General features: G+C 45.3%; 1 protein-coding gene across 1 annotated transcript in view; it reads right to left on the bottom strand.

Annotated features, from left to right (window-relative positions):
• The window catches only part of LOC109870211 (syntaxin-binding protein 4), a 116,874-nt gene that overhangs the window by 36,326 nt on the left and 62,348 nt on the right, over window positions 1-18,200 (bottom strand). Inside the window, exons 17-20 of the mRNA XM_031805141.1 lie at window positions 17,729-17,914; window positions 8,295-8,411; window positions 7,761-7,810; window positions 967-1,106 (exon numbers count right to left, since the gene is read on the bottom strand). Coding sequence (XP_031661001.1) covers window positions 967-1,106; window positions 7,761-7,810; window positions 8,295-8,411; window positions 17,729-17,914 — 493 coding nt within the window. The remainder of the gene's footprint in view (window positions 1-966; window positions 1,107-7,760; window positions 7,811-8,294; window positions 8,412-17,728; window positions 17,915-18,200) is intronic.

The following is an 18,200-nucleotide window of genomic DNA, read 5'->3' as shown; positions in this document are numbered from 1 at the left end:
AATCATCTTCTTCGCTTCTGTTTTCGTTCCCCGTGGAGTTATTATGACCCGATGTGGAAAGGTTTTCCCTTTTGATCTACTTCTCCCATCCCACTACATTCAGGGCTACAGTTAGCGACTGACTTGATCAGGTGCATGTATGATGATGTTTTTTGTATTGACTAAGGTCTTATTGTACATTTCTAGATACACTGGTACAATTCTGAAAACAATTATTTGATTCAAAACACAAATCTATAGGAAATCGAACATCATCAACACTACATTTCATGTTGAATGAAAGATCATTCTGTCCGTCCACTAGACGATGACTACAGAGAAAACACTAGTAACTACTGAACAATTAGTCTCTGATTCATTCAACTCCACTGGACACAGAGACGGAACAATTAGTCTCTGGTTCATTCAACTCCACTGGACACAGAGACGGAACAATTAGTCTCTGGTTCATTCAACTCCACTGGACACAGAGACGGAACAATTAGTCTCTGGTTCATTCAACTCCACTGGACACAGAGACGGAACAATTAGTCTCTGGTTCATTCAACTCCACTGGACACAGAGACTGAACCTCTCAAAGTTGCTTAGCTGCTTTACGGTCTCATTCTGTTGTCTGATCCTTAGGTACAAGGATGTCCATCATTTTCTTACAGGCCACTCAACTAAAAGATGGCCATTGAGACATGTATAGTAACTACAAAGATGGCTTGGTGTCTGTTATCCGGTTGGTTTTGGTTGGCTTAGTAACTAGATTGTTTGTGGTCTGTTGAGCTGGTTGATTTTGGTTAGCTTAGTAGCTATGGACATAATTTGGTTGGTTTGGTGTCTGTTATCCAGTTGGTTTTTGGTTGGTTTCAGAACTATGGAGGTGATTCGGTGTCTGTTGAGCTGATTGGAATTGCATGCTAGACCAGGGATAGAGATGACATGCAGGCATGCAGTGAGTCGAGATGATAGATCACTTACACTCCACCTCCAGAATGGCGCTAACAGTCCGTGTGAGTTCTTTAGCCTCCGCGGTTAGTGTGGCGGCCGTCCACTGGGACTTCTTCCCCACCCGGGCTCCCAGGGGCTGAGAGGAGGCTCCAGCCTTCACGTCACCGGAGCTGCAGAGACACAGACAGGTATAGAGTTCAACTTTCAAGCTGACAGCATTTTTACACTGTTTTAAGCATGTCTGTATTTGTCAATCTAGCAAGGGGGCAATATTTCGATTTCTTTCATTGGCAAGATTAGCAAACTTAGGCACAGTGGTGGAAAAAGTACCCAATTGTGATACTTGAGTAAAAGTATAGATACCTTAATAGAAAGTTACTCAAGTAAAAGTAAAGTCACCCAGTAAAATACTACTTAAGTAAAAGTATAAAAGTATTTGGTTCTAAATATACTTAAGTATCAAATTAAATGTAATTTCTGAAATATACTTAAGTATCAAAAGTAAAAGTCTACATGATTTCAAATTCCATATATTAAGCAAACCAGACAGCACAATTTTCTTACGGATTGCCAGGGGCACACTCCAAAACTGCATAGATGCCTCACAAGACGGCCACTAGACTACCCTGGGGCGGCAGGGTAGCCTAGTGGTTAGAGCATTGGACTAGTAACCGGAAGGTTGCCAGTTCAAACCCCCGAGCTGACAAGGTACAAATCTGTCGTTCTGCCCCTGAACAGGCAGTTAACCCACTGTTCCTAGGCCGTCATTGAAAATAAGAATTTATTCTTAACTGACTTGCCTAGTTAAATAAAGGTAAATAAATAAAAAAAATACCTCAATTGGCAGCTTCAATAAATAGTATCGGCAAAACACCAGTCTCAATGTCAACAGTGAAGAGGTGACTCTGGGATGCTGGCCTTCTAGGCAGAGTTCTCTGTCCAGTGTCTGTGTTATTTTGCCCATCTTAATCTTTTCTTTTTATTGACCAGTCTGGGACCTGGCTTTTTCTTTGCAACTCTGCCTAGAAGGCCAGCATCCCGGAGTCGCCTCTTCACTGTTGACGTTGAGACTGGTGTTTGCGGGTACTATTTAATGAAGCTGTCATTTGAGGACCTGTTTCTCAAACGAGACACTCTAATGTACTTGTCCTCTTTCTCAGTTGTGCACCGGGGCCTCCCACTCCTCTTTCTATTCTGCTTACAGCCAGTTTGCGCTGTTCTGTGAAGGGAGTAGTACACAGCTTTGTACGAGATCTTCAGTATCTTAGCAATTTCTCGCATGGAATAGCCTTAATTTCTCAGAAATAGAATAGACTGACAAGTTTCAGAAGAAAGTTATTTGTTTCTGGTCATTTTGAGCCTGTAATCGAACCCACAAATGCTGATGCTTCAGATACTCAACTAGTCTAAAGAAGGCCAGTTTTATTGCTTCTTTAAATCAGAACAACAGTTTTCTTCTGTGCTAACATAATTGCAAATGGGGTTTTCTAATGATCAATTAGCCTTTTAAAAGTATAAATTTGGATTAGCTAACACAATATGCCATTGCTACACAGGAGTGATGGTTGCTGATAATGGGCCTCTGTACGCCTACGTAGATATTCCATTTAAAAAATCAGCTGTTTCCAGCTACAATAGTCATTTACAACATTAACATCATCAATGTTATGTTATTTTGATGGACAAGTACATTTCTAAGTGACCCCAAACTTTTGAACGGTAGTGTATATACAGTTGAAGTCGGAAGTTCACCTGAGCCAAATACATTTAAACTCAGTTTTTCACAATTCCTGACATTTAATCCAAGTAAAAATTCCCTGTTTTAGGTCAGTTAGGATTACTACTTTATTTTAAGAATGTGAAATGTCAGAATAATAGTACAGATAATTATTTATTTCATCACATTCCCAGTGGGTCAGAAGTTTACATACACTCAATTAGTATTTGGTAGCATTGCCTTTAAATTGGTTAACTTGGGTCAAACGTTTCAGGTAGCCTTCCACAAGCTTCCCACAATAAGTTGGTTGAATTTTGGCCCATTCCTCCTGACAGAGCTGGTGTAACTGAGTCAGGTTTTTAGGCCTCCTTGCTCGCACAAGCTTTTTCAGTTCTGCCCACACATTTTCTATACGATTGAGGTCAGAGCTTTTTGATGGCCACTCCAATACCTTTGCTGTCCTTAAGCCATTTTTTCACAACTTTGGAAGTATGCTTGCGGTCATTGTCCATTTTGGAAGACCCATTTGTGACCAAGCTTTAACTTCCTGCCTGACTGATGTCCTGAGATATAGCTTCAATATATCCACATAATTTCCCTTCCTCATGGTGCCATCTATTTTGTGAAGCAAAGCACCCCCACAACATGATGCTGCCACACCTGTGCTTCACGGTTGGGATGGTGTTCTTCGGCTTACTAGCATCCCCCTTTTTCCTCCAAACATAACGATGGTCATTACGGTCAAACAGTTCTATTTTTGTTTCATTAGACCAGAGGACATTTCTCCAAAATGTACGATCCTTGTCCCCATGTGCAGTTGCAAACTGTAGTCTGGCTGTTTTATGGCGATTTTGGAGCAGTGGCTTCTTCCTTGCTGAGAGGCCTTTCAGGTTATGTCGATATAGGACTCATTTTACTGTTGATATAGATACGTTTGTACCCATTTCCTCCAGCATCTTCACAAGGTCCTTTGCTGTTGTTCTGGGATTGATTTGCACTTTTCGCACCAAAGTACGTTCATCTCTAAGAGACAGAACGTGTCTCCTTCCTGAGTGATATTATCACGCCCTGGACATAGACTTTTTATTCCCTATTTTGGTTAGGCCAGGGTGTGACTAGGGTGGGCGTTCTATGTTCCTTTTTCCATGTTTTTGTATTTCTGTGTTTTTGGCCAGGTATGGTTCTCAATCAGGGACAGCTGTCTGTCGTTGTCTCTGATTGAGAACCATACTTAGGCAGCCTGTTTTCCCACTATGGGTTGTGGGCAGTTGTCTTCTGTGTCTGTGTTTTCACCATACAGAACTGTTTCGATTTTCGTTGTTTCACGGTTGTTATTTTGTGTTCTGTCATAATAAATGTAACATGGACACGTACCACGCTGCAACAAAAACATCTCTAGACTGTCTATCTACAGTGCCTTGCGAAAGTATTCGGCCCCCTTGAACTTTGCGACCTTTTGCCACATTTCAGGCTTCAAACATAAAGATATAAAACTGTATTTTTTTGTGAAGAATCAACAACAAGTGGGACACAATCATGAAGTGGAACGACATTTATTGGATATTTCAAACAAATCAAAAACTTAAAAATTGGGCGTGCAAAATTATTCAGCCCCCTTAAGTTAATACTTTGTAGCGCCACCTTTTGCTGCGATTACAGCTGTAAGTCGCTTGGGGTATGTCTCTATTAGTTGTGCAGTTTTGCACATCGAGAGACTGAAATTTTTTCCCATTCCTCCTTGCAAAACAGCTCGAGCTCAGTGAGGTTGGATGGAGAGCATTTGTGAACAGCAGTTTTCAGTTCTTTCCACAGATTCTCGATTGGATTCAGGTCTGGACTTTGACTTGGCCATTCTAACACCTGGATATGTTTATTTTTGAACCATTCCATTGTAGATTTTGCTTTATGTTTTGGATCATTGTCTTGTTGGAAGACAAATCTCCGTCCCAGTCTCAGGTCTTTTTCAGACTCCATCCACTTCTTCTTGCCACTCTTCCATAAAGGCCAGATTTGTGCAATATACGACTGATTGTTGTCCTATGGACAGAGTCTCCCACCTCAGCTGTAGATCTCTGCAGTTCATCCAGAGTGATCATGGGCCTCTTGGCTGCATCTCTGATCAGTCTTCTCCTTGTATGAGCTGAAAGTTTAGAGGGACGGCCAGGTCTTGGTAGATTTGCAGTGGTCTGATACTCCTTCCATTTCAATATTATCGCTTGCACAGTGCTCCTTGGGATGTTTAAAGCTTGGGAAATCTTTTTGTATCTAAGTCCGGCTTTAAACTTCTTCACAACAGTATCTCGGACCTGCCTGGTGTGTTCCTTGTTCTTCATGATGCTCTCTGCGCTTTTAACGGACCTCTGAGACTATCACAGTGCAGGTGCATTTATACGGAGACTTGATTACACACAGGTGGATTGTATTTATCATCATTAGTCATTTAGGTCAACATTGGATCATTCAGAGATCCTCACTGAACTTCTGGAGAGAGTTTGCTGCATTGAAAGTAAAGGGGCTGAATAATTTTGCACGCCCAATTTTTCAGTTTTTGATTTGTTAAAAAAGTTTGAAATATCCAATAAATGTCGTTCCACTTCATGATTGTGTCCCACTCTTTGTTGATTCTTCACAAAAAAATACAGTTCTATATCTTTATGTTTGAAGCCTGAAATGTGGCAAAAGGTCGCAAAGTTCAAGGGGGCCGAATACTTTCGCAAGGCACTGTATGTTATCCTCGACCTGCTTTGTTTTCCACCACAAAATGGCCGAAAAGAGTAGATCATCTCACCCGCTTTTACTCTGTGGTTTGACTATTAGATGTTTAATGCACCTTTAGATTATTTTAAAAGGGAATAGTTTCACCATATTAAAATGAGAGTTCAGACAACGTAACAGAGTGGACCTTGCCATGAAGGGCAGATGTAAATGAATTACTAATCACATTCAATAAATAACAATCTTCAGAAATTACTGTCAATGCAACAAACCAAAAACTAATTAAGGCTTTACAATGATGGTTAAACTTGGAGTAATGTTGGGATTAAGTGGGTTAAAATCTTCCTAGAAGTGACAGCTTTGACAGAGGGACATTTTGGTACTTCAGCCTTTATTCATATAAAACATCTGATTGATTGAATTATCCATGTAGTCTATAGTAAAGATCACTTAATTTAATATAACAGGCTTTTAAAATCAAATATTGGTGCACAATTTCTACTTAAAATATCAAAAGGACCTCATTTCGTGGAATGACTCAGAAACCATGTGGGACCCTTCACAACTGTTAATTATCCTTCAGCTGAGTCTGATGCTTGATTCAGAGCTCTACTCCATCCTGTTGGATAAGTAGCAGACGAGAGGAGAACTCTATTAAATGGGTTCTGCTGTATACAGGGTCCCTCATTACACACCTACCCACCGATATGGGTCCTGCAGAGGTGCCTGGGTCAAACGCACACATACACAGATAGATGAATACACACACAGGAGTAGGCACACAGACACACACAGGCGTAGGCACACAGCCACACACAGGAGTAGGCACACAGCCACACGCAGGAGTAGGCACACACAGGAGTAGGCACCGCCACACACAGGAGTAGGCACACAGACACACACAGGAGTAGGCACACAGCCACACACAGGAGTAGGCACACAGCCACACACAGGAGTAGGCACACAGCCACACACAGGAGTAGGCACACAGCCACACACAGGAGTAGGTACACAGACACACACAGGAGTAGGTACACAGACACACACAGGAGTAGGCACACAGACACACACAGGAGTAGGCACACAGACACACACAGGAGTAGGCACACAGACACACACAGGAGTAGGCACACAGACACACACAGGAGTAGGCACACAGACACACACAGGAGTAGGCACACAGCCACACGCAGGAGTAGGCACACACAGGAGTAGGCACCGCCACACACAGGAGTAGGCACACAGACACACACAGGAGTAGGCACACAGCCACACACAGGAGTAGGCACACAGCCACACACAGGAGTAGGCACACAGCCACACACAGGAGTAGGCACACAGCCACACACAGGAGTAGGTACACAGACACACACAGGAGTAGGTACACAGACACACACAGGAGTAGGCACACAGACACACACAGGAGTAGGCACACAGACACACACAGGAGTAGGCACACAGACACACACAGGAGTAGGCACACAGACACACACAGGAGTAGGCACACAGACACACACAGGAGTAGGCACACAGACACACACAGGAGTAGGCACACAGACACACACAGGAGTAGGCACACAGACACACACAGGAGTAGGCACACAGACACACACAGGAGTAGGCACACAGACACACACAGGAGTAGGCACACAGACACACACAGGAGTAGGCACACAGACACACACAGGAGTAGGCACACAGACACACACAGGAGTAGGCACACAGACACACACAGGAGTAGGCACACAGACACACACAGGAGTAGGCACACAGACACACACAGGAGTAGGCACACAGACACACACAGGAGTAGGCACACAGACACACACAGGAGTAGGCACACAGACACACACAGGAGTAGACACACACGGATAGATGAAGACACGCATACACACAAAGGAAAGCTGCAGGAGATCTTAGAGATTGGAATTTGTTAGAGACTGCTAGACACACACACACAATCACTCACTCCCGCACACACACGCAACGGGAAGTTACAGGAGGTCTTACATACTGGGTCTTTATAGACACACAGTTTAGTAAAACTGGGATTATACAGAAAAACATACTGTCTCATTAACTGAAAAGGTTCAGGAAAAATAGTCTGTTAAAAAAAAAAAAGCTTTTATGCTTGTCTTTACAATTAGGAGTGTATCGACTTGGTCAGAGATCTGCTGTCTGCCAACTGTTGCTACTAGCAACAAGTTAAATGTCGTCTTTTTGTGCATCACTCGCTGCAATCTAATGTCACCATAACCCATTAACGGTTTCCTGTATACAATGAATGAATGAGATGCTCAGAAAGACAGCCGGCTTTTGAAAGGGAAAGGACGGAGGCAGACATTTTATTAATGTTCACTCTATTCCTACTGAGCACCATAAACGTTCTTACCTGAAGCTCTTCACAGGCCCTTGATTTTCAATGAGGAAGTCTTGGACATCCTGACCGGGAATGAATGACAAGATTAGTATTATTTGTGAGTTGACAGCTGTCTCCAATACTCTATTTCCTATATGGTGTGCTACTTTTGACCAGGGCCCATACATAGGGCCCAAGCATAGGGCCCATAGATAGGGCCCAAGCATAGGGCCCAAACATAGGGCCCAAACATGGCTCTTGTCAAAATTAGGGCACTATAAAGAGAATAGGGTGCCATTTGGGATACATCCGATGAGACCACATTTCTGAACACCACAAGCCTATTTATCTGATCTGGGAATAAATACTATTTAAAATACTTGATATTTTTTATTTTGATATTTATTTCCAAATACAGTTGGAAATTATTGGTATGTATTTAAAAATAGTCAAATACACAGACACATTTTCTTTTTCAAATAAAAATAGAGCATTCTTAGATGTCATTTTAAGGCCGCAAAATGTGAAGACTGCAAGGGGTGTGTAAACTTTCACTAGGCACTGTACCTCCACGAAGTTGAGCAGTTTACCCATGGACACCTCAAAACCCTTTTTGGCCTCCTCGTTCTTCCTTAGTTGACACTCCAGAACGGCCACTCTCTTCTTCAGTTCCTCTGTCTCATCCTATCAGAAAGGACAACAACACAGAGATCAGGTCGTCAGCTTGGAATTTACTGAATGGCCTACATCTGGATGAGTTTTCAAGTTGAAAGATTGGCTGTATTTTCAGTAGGGCTGTCATAGCTACTCAGTTAATTTTTTGTATTTTAGTGCACAATTATTATTTTTTATCATGACTAATCGTATTGTCTGGAAGCGTAGAAAATACATTGAAAACAAGTTGACATTGAGGTTAATGAAAGCGTGCTTTATCAATTTACCTGATGTTACTTTGGACAAAATCAAGATGTCAATATTCTTTTAACGCTTTTTGTTTAAAGAATCTTAAATTACAGCTCAATTTGAGCAAATTCTGAATTTGCGATAAATCTTGATAAACCACAGCAAATCCTGTTATGAACACAATAAAATAAAATAAATTACAGCCCTAATTTTCAATTGTGACATTTTCACTAAAGTGTCATTCATTGATGATAGTTTATTATTTTATAAACTATTGCAAACTAATCTATTGACTTTTCTGTGACTGCTAAAAGTGTGATACTACTTTGTTTGTTTATAAACACTTTTCCATTGACGTACTATACTACTGTATGTACTCTGAGTGCCAAAAGAGTGACTGGTGATGTAATCATGGTCCAGGTACTGGTCGCTAGCCAGGTCAGTACAAATAACCTGACAACTTTAAATGAACGTCACTGAGCTTCAACATTAATACATTAATGATGCAGCAGGAGCAGCTCTGGTCCTGAATAATACAAGTCAAATGCTGACCCACTTTTACTGAACAGGACAGAGAGAAAACCTGGAGTGGTTTCACGTACATGAGGATTGGAGATCTGGAGGGGACTCACACAGTGAGGAAGGGTGGGGAGTGACAGAAGTGAAAGGAAATGCAAGGAGAGGAGATGATGTTAAGAATGAGGGAGAAGTTTTAACTTATTTTACTCACACATGGAAGCAGGAAATCCTAGCAGGTAGAGGGGAAAACCAGGAGCTTTGCTTAGCACAGCACAGGGGCGAGGGAGGGACCTGGAAGATGGCGCCCACAGACATGGCAGCTCAGCTTCCAGTTTCTTAGCAACTTTGCAGAATTTGTATTTTTTGTATGTAAATTTTTACATTATAAGGCCAGAACTTTTTTTGTTATTACATACAGCCGGAAAAAAACGTTTAGATATCAGAGCTACAGTAATTCACCAGCATTACGACCAGAAAAACAACTTTCCCGAATCGGATCTTTTGTTCGTACCCCCCAGATTATTGAACTTATCCCAGAGGCCGCTCCAAGACGCTGCTGGCGGAAAAGAGGTATTCAGAATTGACTTCAAGTCCGACTCAGGAGGCGTACACACCATCCACAGCTTCCGAGTATTTTACTTGCTAATGTTCAGTCCTTGGACAATAAAGTACAAGAGCTCAGGGCGAGGATTTCCTTCCAGAGAGACATCAGGGACTGTAACATTCTCTGTTTCACGGAATCATGGCTCTCTCCGGATATACTCTCCCCGTCCATAAAGCCAGCTGGGTTCTCAGTACATCGCGCAGACAGGAATAAAGAACTCTCCGGGAAGAAGAAAGGCGAGGGTGTATGTTTCATGATTAACAACTCTTGGTGTGATTTTGATAACGTACAGGAACTGAAGTCCTTTTGATCAGGCGACCTAGAATATCTCACAAACAAATGTCGACCAAATTACCTCCCAAAATAATTATCTTCAGTTATAGTCACAGCCGTGTATTTTCCCCTTCAAGTCGATACCACGACGGCCCTCAAGGAACTACATTTGACTTTGTGCAAACTGGAAACCACATATCCCGAGGCCGCATTTATTGTAGCTGAGGATTATAACAAAGCAAATTTGAGGAAAACGCTACCGAAGTTTTATCAACACATTGGTTGTAGTACTCATGCTACAAAAACTCTCGACCATTGTTACTCTCCCTTCCGGGATGGCTACAAGGCCCTCCCTTCGGCAAATCAGATCACGACTCCATTCTGCTTCTCCCTTGCTATAGGCAGAAACTCAAACAGGAAGTGCCCGTACAAGGTTTCTATTCAATTCTGGTCTGACCAATCAGAATCCATGCTTCAAGATTGTTTTGATCACGCAGACTGGGATATGTTCCGGGTTGCCCCTGAGGATAACATTGACGTATACACGGACACGGTGACTGAGTTCATCAAGGAAGTGTATAGGGAATGTTGTTCCCACTGTGACATGTTCCGGGTTGCCCCTGAGAATAACATTGACGTATACACGGACACGGTGACTGAGTTCATCAAGGAAGTGCAGAGGGAATGTTGTTCCCACTGTGACTATTAAAATCAAACCAAAATCCGTGGTTAGATGGCAGCATTCGCGCAAAACTGAAAGTGTAAACTTAAACGTAAATTTAACGGCAAGGTGACTGGGAATTTGGTAGAATACAAACAATTCAATGGCTCAGGCACGAACAGTTGAAGTCGGAAGTTAACATACACCTTAGCCAAATACATTTAATCTCAGTTTTCTGTTTTAGGTCAGTTAGGATTACTTTATTTTATAATAATAGTTGAGAGAATGATTTGATTCAGCTTTTATTTCTTTCATCGCATTCCCAGTGGGTCAGAAATGTACATACATTCAATTAGTATTTGGTAGCATTGCCTTTAAATTGCTTAACTTGAGTAAAATGTTTCGGGTAGCCTTCCACAAGCTTCCCACCATAAGTTGGGTGAATTTTGGCCCATTCCTCCTGACAGAGCTGGTGTAACTGAGTCAGGTTTGTAGGCCTCCTTGCTCGCACACGCTTTTTCAGTTCTTGAGGTCAGGGCTTTGAGATGGCCACTCCAATACCTTGACTTTGTTGCCATTTTGCCACAACTTTGGAAGTATGCTGGGGTCATTGTCCATTTAGAAGACCCATTTGCAACCAAGCTTTAACTTTCAGACGGATGTCTTGACGTTGCTTCAATATATCCTCATGATGCCATCTATTTTGTGGAGTGCACCAGTCCCTCCTGCAGCAAAGCACCCCCACAACATGATTCTGCCACCCCCGTGCTTCATGGTTGGGATGGTGTTCTTCGGCTTGCAAGCATCCCCCTTTTTCCTCCAAACATAACGATGGTCATTATGGCCAAACTGAAAGGCCGCTCATTTTTGTTTCATCAGACCAGAGGACATTTCTCCAAAAAGTACGATCTTTGTCACCATGTGCAGTAGCAAACCGTAGTCTGGCTTTTTTATGGCTGTTTTGGAGCAGTGGCTTCTTCCTTGCTGAGAAGCCTTTCAGGTTATGTCGATATAGGACTCGTTTTATTGTGAATATAGATACGTTTGTACCTGTTTCCTCCAGCATCTTCACAAGGTCCTTTGCTGTTGTTCTGGGATTGATTTGCACTATTCACACCAAAGTACGTTCATATCTAGGAGACAGAACGTGTCTACATCCTGAGCGGTATGACAGCTGTGTGGTCCCATGGTGTTTATACTTGCATACTATTGTTTGTACAGATGAACATGGTACCTTCATGCGTTTGAAAATTGCTCCCAAGTATGAACCAGACTTGTGGAAGTCTACAAAAAAAACATCTGAGGTGTTGGTTGATTTCTTTTGATTTTCCCATGATGTCAAGCAAAGAGGCACTGAGTTTGAAGGTAGGCCTTGAAATACATCCACAGGTACACCTCCAATTGACTCAAATGATGTCAATTAGCCTATCAGAAGCTTCTGAAGCCATGACATACTTTTCTGGAATTTTCCAAGCCGTTTATAGGCACAGTCAACTTAGTGGATGTAAACTTCTGACCCACTGGAATTGTGATACAGTGAGTTATATGTGAAATAATCCGTCTGTAAACAATTGTTGTAAAAATTACTTGTGTCGTGCACAAAGTAGACTTGCCAAAACTATAGTTTGTTAACAAGAGATTTGTGGAGTGGTTGAAAAACGAGTTTTAGTGACTCCAACCTAAGTGTAGGTAAACTTCCGACTTCAACTGTATATGGCAGGGTCTACAGACAATCCCGGATTACAAAGAGAAAACCAGCCTCATCGCAGACACAAATGTCTTGCTTCTGGACAAGCTAAACATCTTCCTTGCCCGCTTTGAGGATAACACATTCCCACCGTCATGGTCCGCTCCCAAGGACTGTGGGCTCTCGTTCTCGGTGGCCGACGTGAGTAAGACATTTAAGTGTGTTAACCCTCACAAGACTGCAGGTCTAGACGGTATCCCTAGCCGCGTCTTCAAAGCATGCACAGAACATCTGGCTGGAGTGTTTACGGACATATTCAATCTCCCCCTATCTTAGTCTGAAGGCACCCACTTGCTTCAAGATGTCCACCATTCTTCCTGTACCCAAGAAAGCAAAGGTAACTGAACTAAATGACTATCGACACGTAGCACTCACTTCTGTCATCATGAAGTGATTTGAGAGGCTAGTTAAGGATCATATCACCTCCACCTTACCTGACACCATAGATGCACCTCAATTTGCATACCGCCCGATAGATCCACAGATGATGCAATCACCATTGCACCTCACACTGCCCTATCCCATCTGGACAAGAGGAATACACCATAGTACCCTTCAAGCTCATCATTAAGCTCAGGACCCTGGGTCTGAACCCCACCCTGTGCAACTGGGTCCTGGACTTCCTGATGGGCCGCCCCCAGGTGGTGAAGGTAGGAAACAACACCTCCACTACGCTGATCCACAACACAAGGGCCCCACAAGAGTGTGTTCTCAGCCCCCTCCTCTACTCCCTGTTCATCCATGACTGCGTGGTCACACATGCTTCCAACTCAATCATCAAGTTTGCAGACGACACGACAGTAGTAGGTCTGATTACCAACAATGATGAGACAGCCTACAGGGAGGAGGTGAGGGCCCTGGGAGAGTGGTGGCAGGAAAATAACCTCTCCCTCAACATCAACAAACCAAAGGAGATGATCGTGGACTTCAGGAGACAGCAAAGCGAGCTAGCCCCTATCCACATCGACGGGACCGCAGTGGAGGAGGTGAAAAGCTTCAAGTTCCTCTGCGTACACATCACTGACAATATGAAATTGTCCACCCACACAGACAGTGTGGTGAAGAAGGTGCAACAGTGTCTTTTCAACCTTAGGAGGCTGAAGAAATCCGGCTTGGTCCATAAGACCCTCAAACTTTTACAGATGTACAATTGAGAGCATCCTGTTGGGCTGTATCACCGCCTAGTACGACAACTGCACCGTCCACACCCGGAAGGGCTCTCCAGACGGTGGTGCAGTCTGCCAAAAGCATCACCGGGGGCACACTGCCTGCCCTCCAGGACACCTACAGAACCCGATGTCACAGGAAGGTCAAAAAGAGAATTAATGACATAAACCACCCGAGCCACGGCCCATTCACACTGCTACCATCCAGAGGTCGAGGTCAGTACAGGTCAGTACAGGTAAAGCTGTGACCGAGAGAGACTGGTTACTCAACCCTGCACCTTAGAGGCTGCTGCCCTATAAACATAGACATGGAATCAATGGTCACTTTAATAATGGAACACTAGTCACTTTAACAATGTTTACATACTGTTTTACTAATTTCATATGTATATACTGTATTCTACTGTATTTTAGTCAATGCCACTCAGATATTGTTCGTTCTAATATTTATATATTTCTTAATTCCATTATTTTACTTTTAGATGTGTGTATTGTTGTGAATTGTTAGATACTACTGTATTGTTGGAGCTAGGAACACAGGCATTATGTGTATTACCTAGCAGCACTGGGGAGAGGAGGAACCTGGAACAGACTCTACCTAGCAGCCCTGGGGAGGGGAGGAACCTGGAACGGACTTTACCTAGCAGCCCTGGGGAGAGGGAGGAACCTGGAACAGACTTTACCTAGCAGCACTGGGGAGGGGAGGAACCTGGAACAGACTTTACCTAGCAGCACTGGGGAGGGGAGGAACCTGGAACGGACTTTACCTAGCAGCCCTGGGGAGGGGAGGAACCTGGAACGGACTCCACCTAGCAGCCCTGGGGAGGGGAGGAACCTGGAACGGACTTTACCTAGCAGCCCTGGGGAGGGGAGGAACCTGGAACGGACTTTACCTAGCAGCCCTGGGGAGGGGAGGAACCTGGAACGGACTTTACCTAGCAGCACTGGGGAGGAGAGGAACCTGGAACGGACTTTACCTAGCAGCCCTGGGGAGGGGAGGAACCTGGAACGGACTTTACCTAGCAGCCCTGGGGAGGGGAGGAACCTGGAACAGACTTTACCTAGCAGCACTGGGGAGAGGAGGAACCTGGAACAGACTTTACCTAGCAGCACTGGGGAGAGGAGGAACCTGGAACAGACTTTACCTAGCAGCACTGGGGAGGGGAGGAACCTGGAACGGACTTTACCTAGCAGCACTGGGGAGAGGGAGGAACCTGGAACGGACTTTACCTAGCAGCACTGGGGAGAGGAGGAACCTGGAACAGACTTTACCTAGCAGCACTGGGGAGAGGGAGGAACCTGGAACGGACCTTACCTAGCAGCACTGGGGAGGGGAGGAACCTGGAACAGACTATACCTAGCAGCCCTGGGGAGAGGGAGGAACCTGGAACAGACCTTACCTAGCAGCACTGGGGAGGGGAGGAACCTGGAACAGACTTTACCTAGCAGCCCTGGGGAGGGGAGGAACCTGGAACGGACTTTACCTAGCAGCACTGGGGAGAGGGAGGAACCTGGAACAGACTTTACCTAGCAGCACTGGGGAGGGGAGGAACCTGGAACAGACTTTACCTAGCAGCACTGGGGAGAGGAGGAACCTGGAACAGACTTTACCTAGCAGCACTGGGGAGAGGAGGAACCTGGAACAGACACTACCTAGCAGCACTGGGGAGAGGGAGGAACCTGGAACAGACCTTACCTAGCAGCACTCGGGAGGGGAGGAACCTGGAACAGACTATACCTAGCAGCCCTGGGGAGAGGGAGGAACCTGGAACAGACCTTACCTAGCAGCACTGGGGAGGGGAGGAACCTGGAACAGACTTTACCTAGCAGCACTGGGGAGGGGAGGAACCTGGAACGGACTTTACCTAGCAGCACTGGGGAGGGGAGGAACCTGGAACAGACACTACCTAGCAGCCCTGGGGAGAGGGAGGAACCTGGAACAGACTTTACCTAGCAGCACTGGGGAGAGGAGGAACCTGGAACGGACTTTACCTAGCAGCACTGGGGAGGGGAGGAACCTGGAACAGACTATACCTAGCAGGACTGGGGAGGGGAGGAACCTGGAGCGATGGGGCAGTAGCTCGCGGGTCTGCGTACACACATCCGTACCCACACATGCAGTCAGTTAGCCTAGTAAGCAAAACATTGTAGAGGCCTCCCTCTTGACAGCGAAGAGAAAAACATTTTAGAGTTCATTTCCTGCAATTCTACACATTTTGCCATGGGGCATTGAGGAAATGTTGCAGTTTTGGAGCAAGTTGCACCTTGTGTGTTCTACTATTCTAACTCTCAACAGCAGTTTTTGGAAATGGATCTGCTGGCCTACAAAAGAGGAGCCACGGGCTGGGTTTATAGGCCCCACACACGGACGGACGGACAGTGAAGTCTGTTACCTCAGACTGGGTTTATAGGCCCCACACACGGACGGACGGACAGTGAAGTCTGTTACCTCAGACTGGGTTTATAGGCCCCACACACGGACGGACGGACAGTGAAGTCTGTTACCTCAGACTGGGTTTATAGGCCCCACACACGGACGGACGGACAGTGAAGTCTGTTACCTCAGACTGGGTTTATAGGCCCCACACACGGACGGACGGACAGTGAAGTCTGTTACCTCAGACTGGGTTTATAGGCCCCACACACGGACGGACGGACAGTGAAGTCTGTTACCTCAAACTGGGTTTATAGGCCCCACACACGGACGGACAGACAGTGAAGTCTGTTACCTCAGACTGGGTTTATAGGCCCCACACACGGACGGACGGACAGTGAAGTCTGTTACCTCAGACTGGGTTTATAGGCCCCACACACGGACGGACGGACAGTGAAGTCTGTTACCTCAGACTGGGTTTATAGGCCCCACACACGGACGGACAGACAGACAGTGAAGTCTGTTACCTCAGACTGGGTTTATAGGCCCCACACACGGACGGACGGACAGTGAAGTCTGTTACCTCAGACTGGGTTTATAGGCCCCACACACGGACGGACGGACAGTGAAGTCTGTTACCTCAGACTGGGTTTGGTTTATAGGCCCCACACACGGACGGACAGACAGTGAAGTCTGTTACCTCAGACTGGGTTTATAGGCCCCCACACACGGAAGGACAGTGAAGTCTGTTACCTCAGACTGGGTTTATAGGCCCCACACACGGACGGACAGACAGTGAAGTCTGTTACCTCAGACTGGGTTTATAGGCCCCACACACGGACGGACGGACAGTGAAGTCTGTTACCTCAGACTGGGTTTATAGGCCCCACACACGGACGGACGGACAGTGAAGTCTGTTACCTCAGACTGGGTTTGGTTTATAGGCCCCACACACGGACGGACAGACAGTGAAGTCTGTTACCTCAGACTGGGTTTATAGGCCCCCACACACGGAAGGACAGTGAAGTCTGTTACCTCAGACTGGGTTTATAGGCCCCACACACGGACGGACAGACAGTGAAGTCTGTTACCTCAGACTGGGTTTATAGGCCCCACACACGGACGGACGGACAGTGAAGTCTGTTACCTCAGACTGGGTTTATAGGCCCCACACACGGACGGACGGACAGTGAAGTCTGTTACCTCAGACTGGGTTTGGTTTATAGGCCCCACACACGGACGGACAGACAGTGAAGTCTGTTACCTCAGACTGGGTTTATAGGCCCCCACACACGGACGGACAGTGAAGTCTGTTACCTCCGACTGGGTTTATAGGCCCTGTAACACACTAAAAAAATGTAAAGGAGAATGACAAGAAAAGGAGAGAGCTAAGGAAAGACAGTACCAGAAGAGAGCAACAAAAAAACATCTTCCAGGAGGTCAGAGCACTAGGTATTGGCTCTGGTCTGCAGTAGTGCACTACATGAACAATAATAGCACTGTGTAGGGTATTGGCTCTGGTCTACAGTAGTGCACTACATGAACAATAATAGCACTGTGTAGGGTATTGGCTCTGGTCTACAGTAGTGCACTACATGAACAATAATAGCACTGTGTAGGGTTTTGGCTCTGGCCTACAGTAGTGCACTACATGAACAATAATAGCACTGTGTAGGGTATTGGCTCTGGTCAAAAGTAGTGCACTGCTGTATCTAGAGAATAAAGGGTATGATTTGAGACTCCGTCTGTGTTACCTGCACCTGGCTGGACTGGCCGGGCTGCTCTGTCCTCTGGGTCTGGAGCTCAGCTATCTCAGCCTCCAGGAGATGGATCACCTCCTCATAATCCATCTCCATCCCTCTGGCCTGCTTCTGGGCTGCCTCAGACAGGTGGATCCTGCTCCGCAGTGCACGGCTCTCCTCAACTCCAGACTTGACCTCCTACCATCGACAGGAGAGGACAGTTAAACAGGAACAGGGGTACAGGAGTTCCGGGAGGTGGGCTTGTTGCCTTGAGTCCAGAGTGGACCAACTTAAACTTAAATCACATCTTAAATGATCGTGGCCCAGGTTACATGAAAAACCGCATTGATAAGGTCTTATAACCAATACCAGAGCTGGTGTTATGTCTCGTAAAATCCAAAGAGTAAACAGTACTGCGAGGAGCACGTTTTCCATACAGGCATTTGTCTATGGAATAGCCTTCCCTTGGAGATCAAGCAAATAA

This window comes from Oncorhynchus kisutch, linkage group LG25, assembly GCF_002021735.2.
Source record: "Oncorhynchus kisutch isolate 150728-3 linkage group LG25, Okis_V2, whole genome shotgun sequence".
Lineage (NCBI taxonomy): Eukaryota > Metazoa > Chordata > Actinopteri > Salmoniformes > Salmonidae > Oncorhynchus > Oncorhynchus kisutch.
Note: the sequence above shows the minus strand (reverse complement) of the source record. Positions and strands in the feature narration are given on the sequence as shown.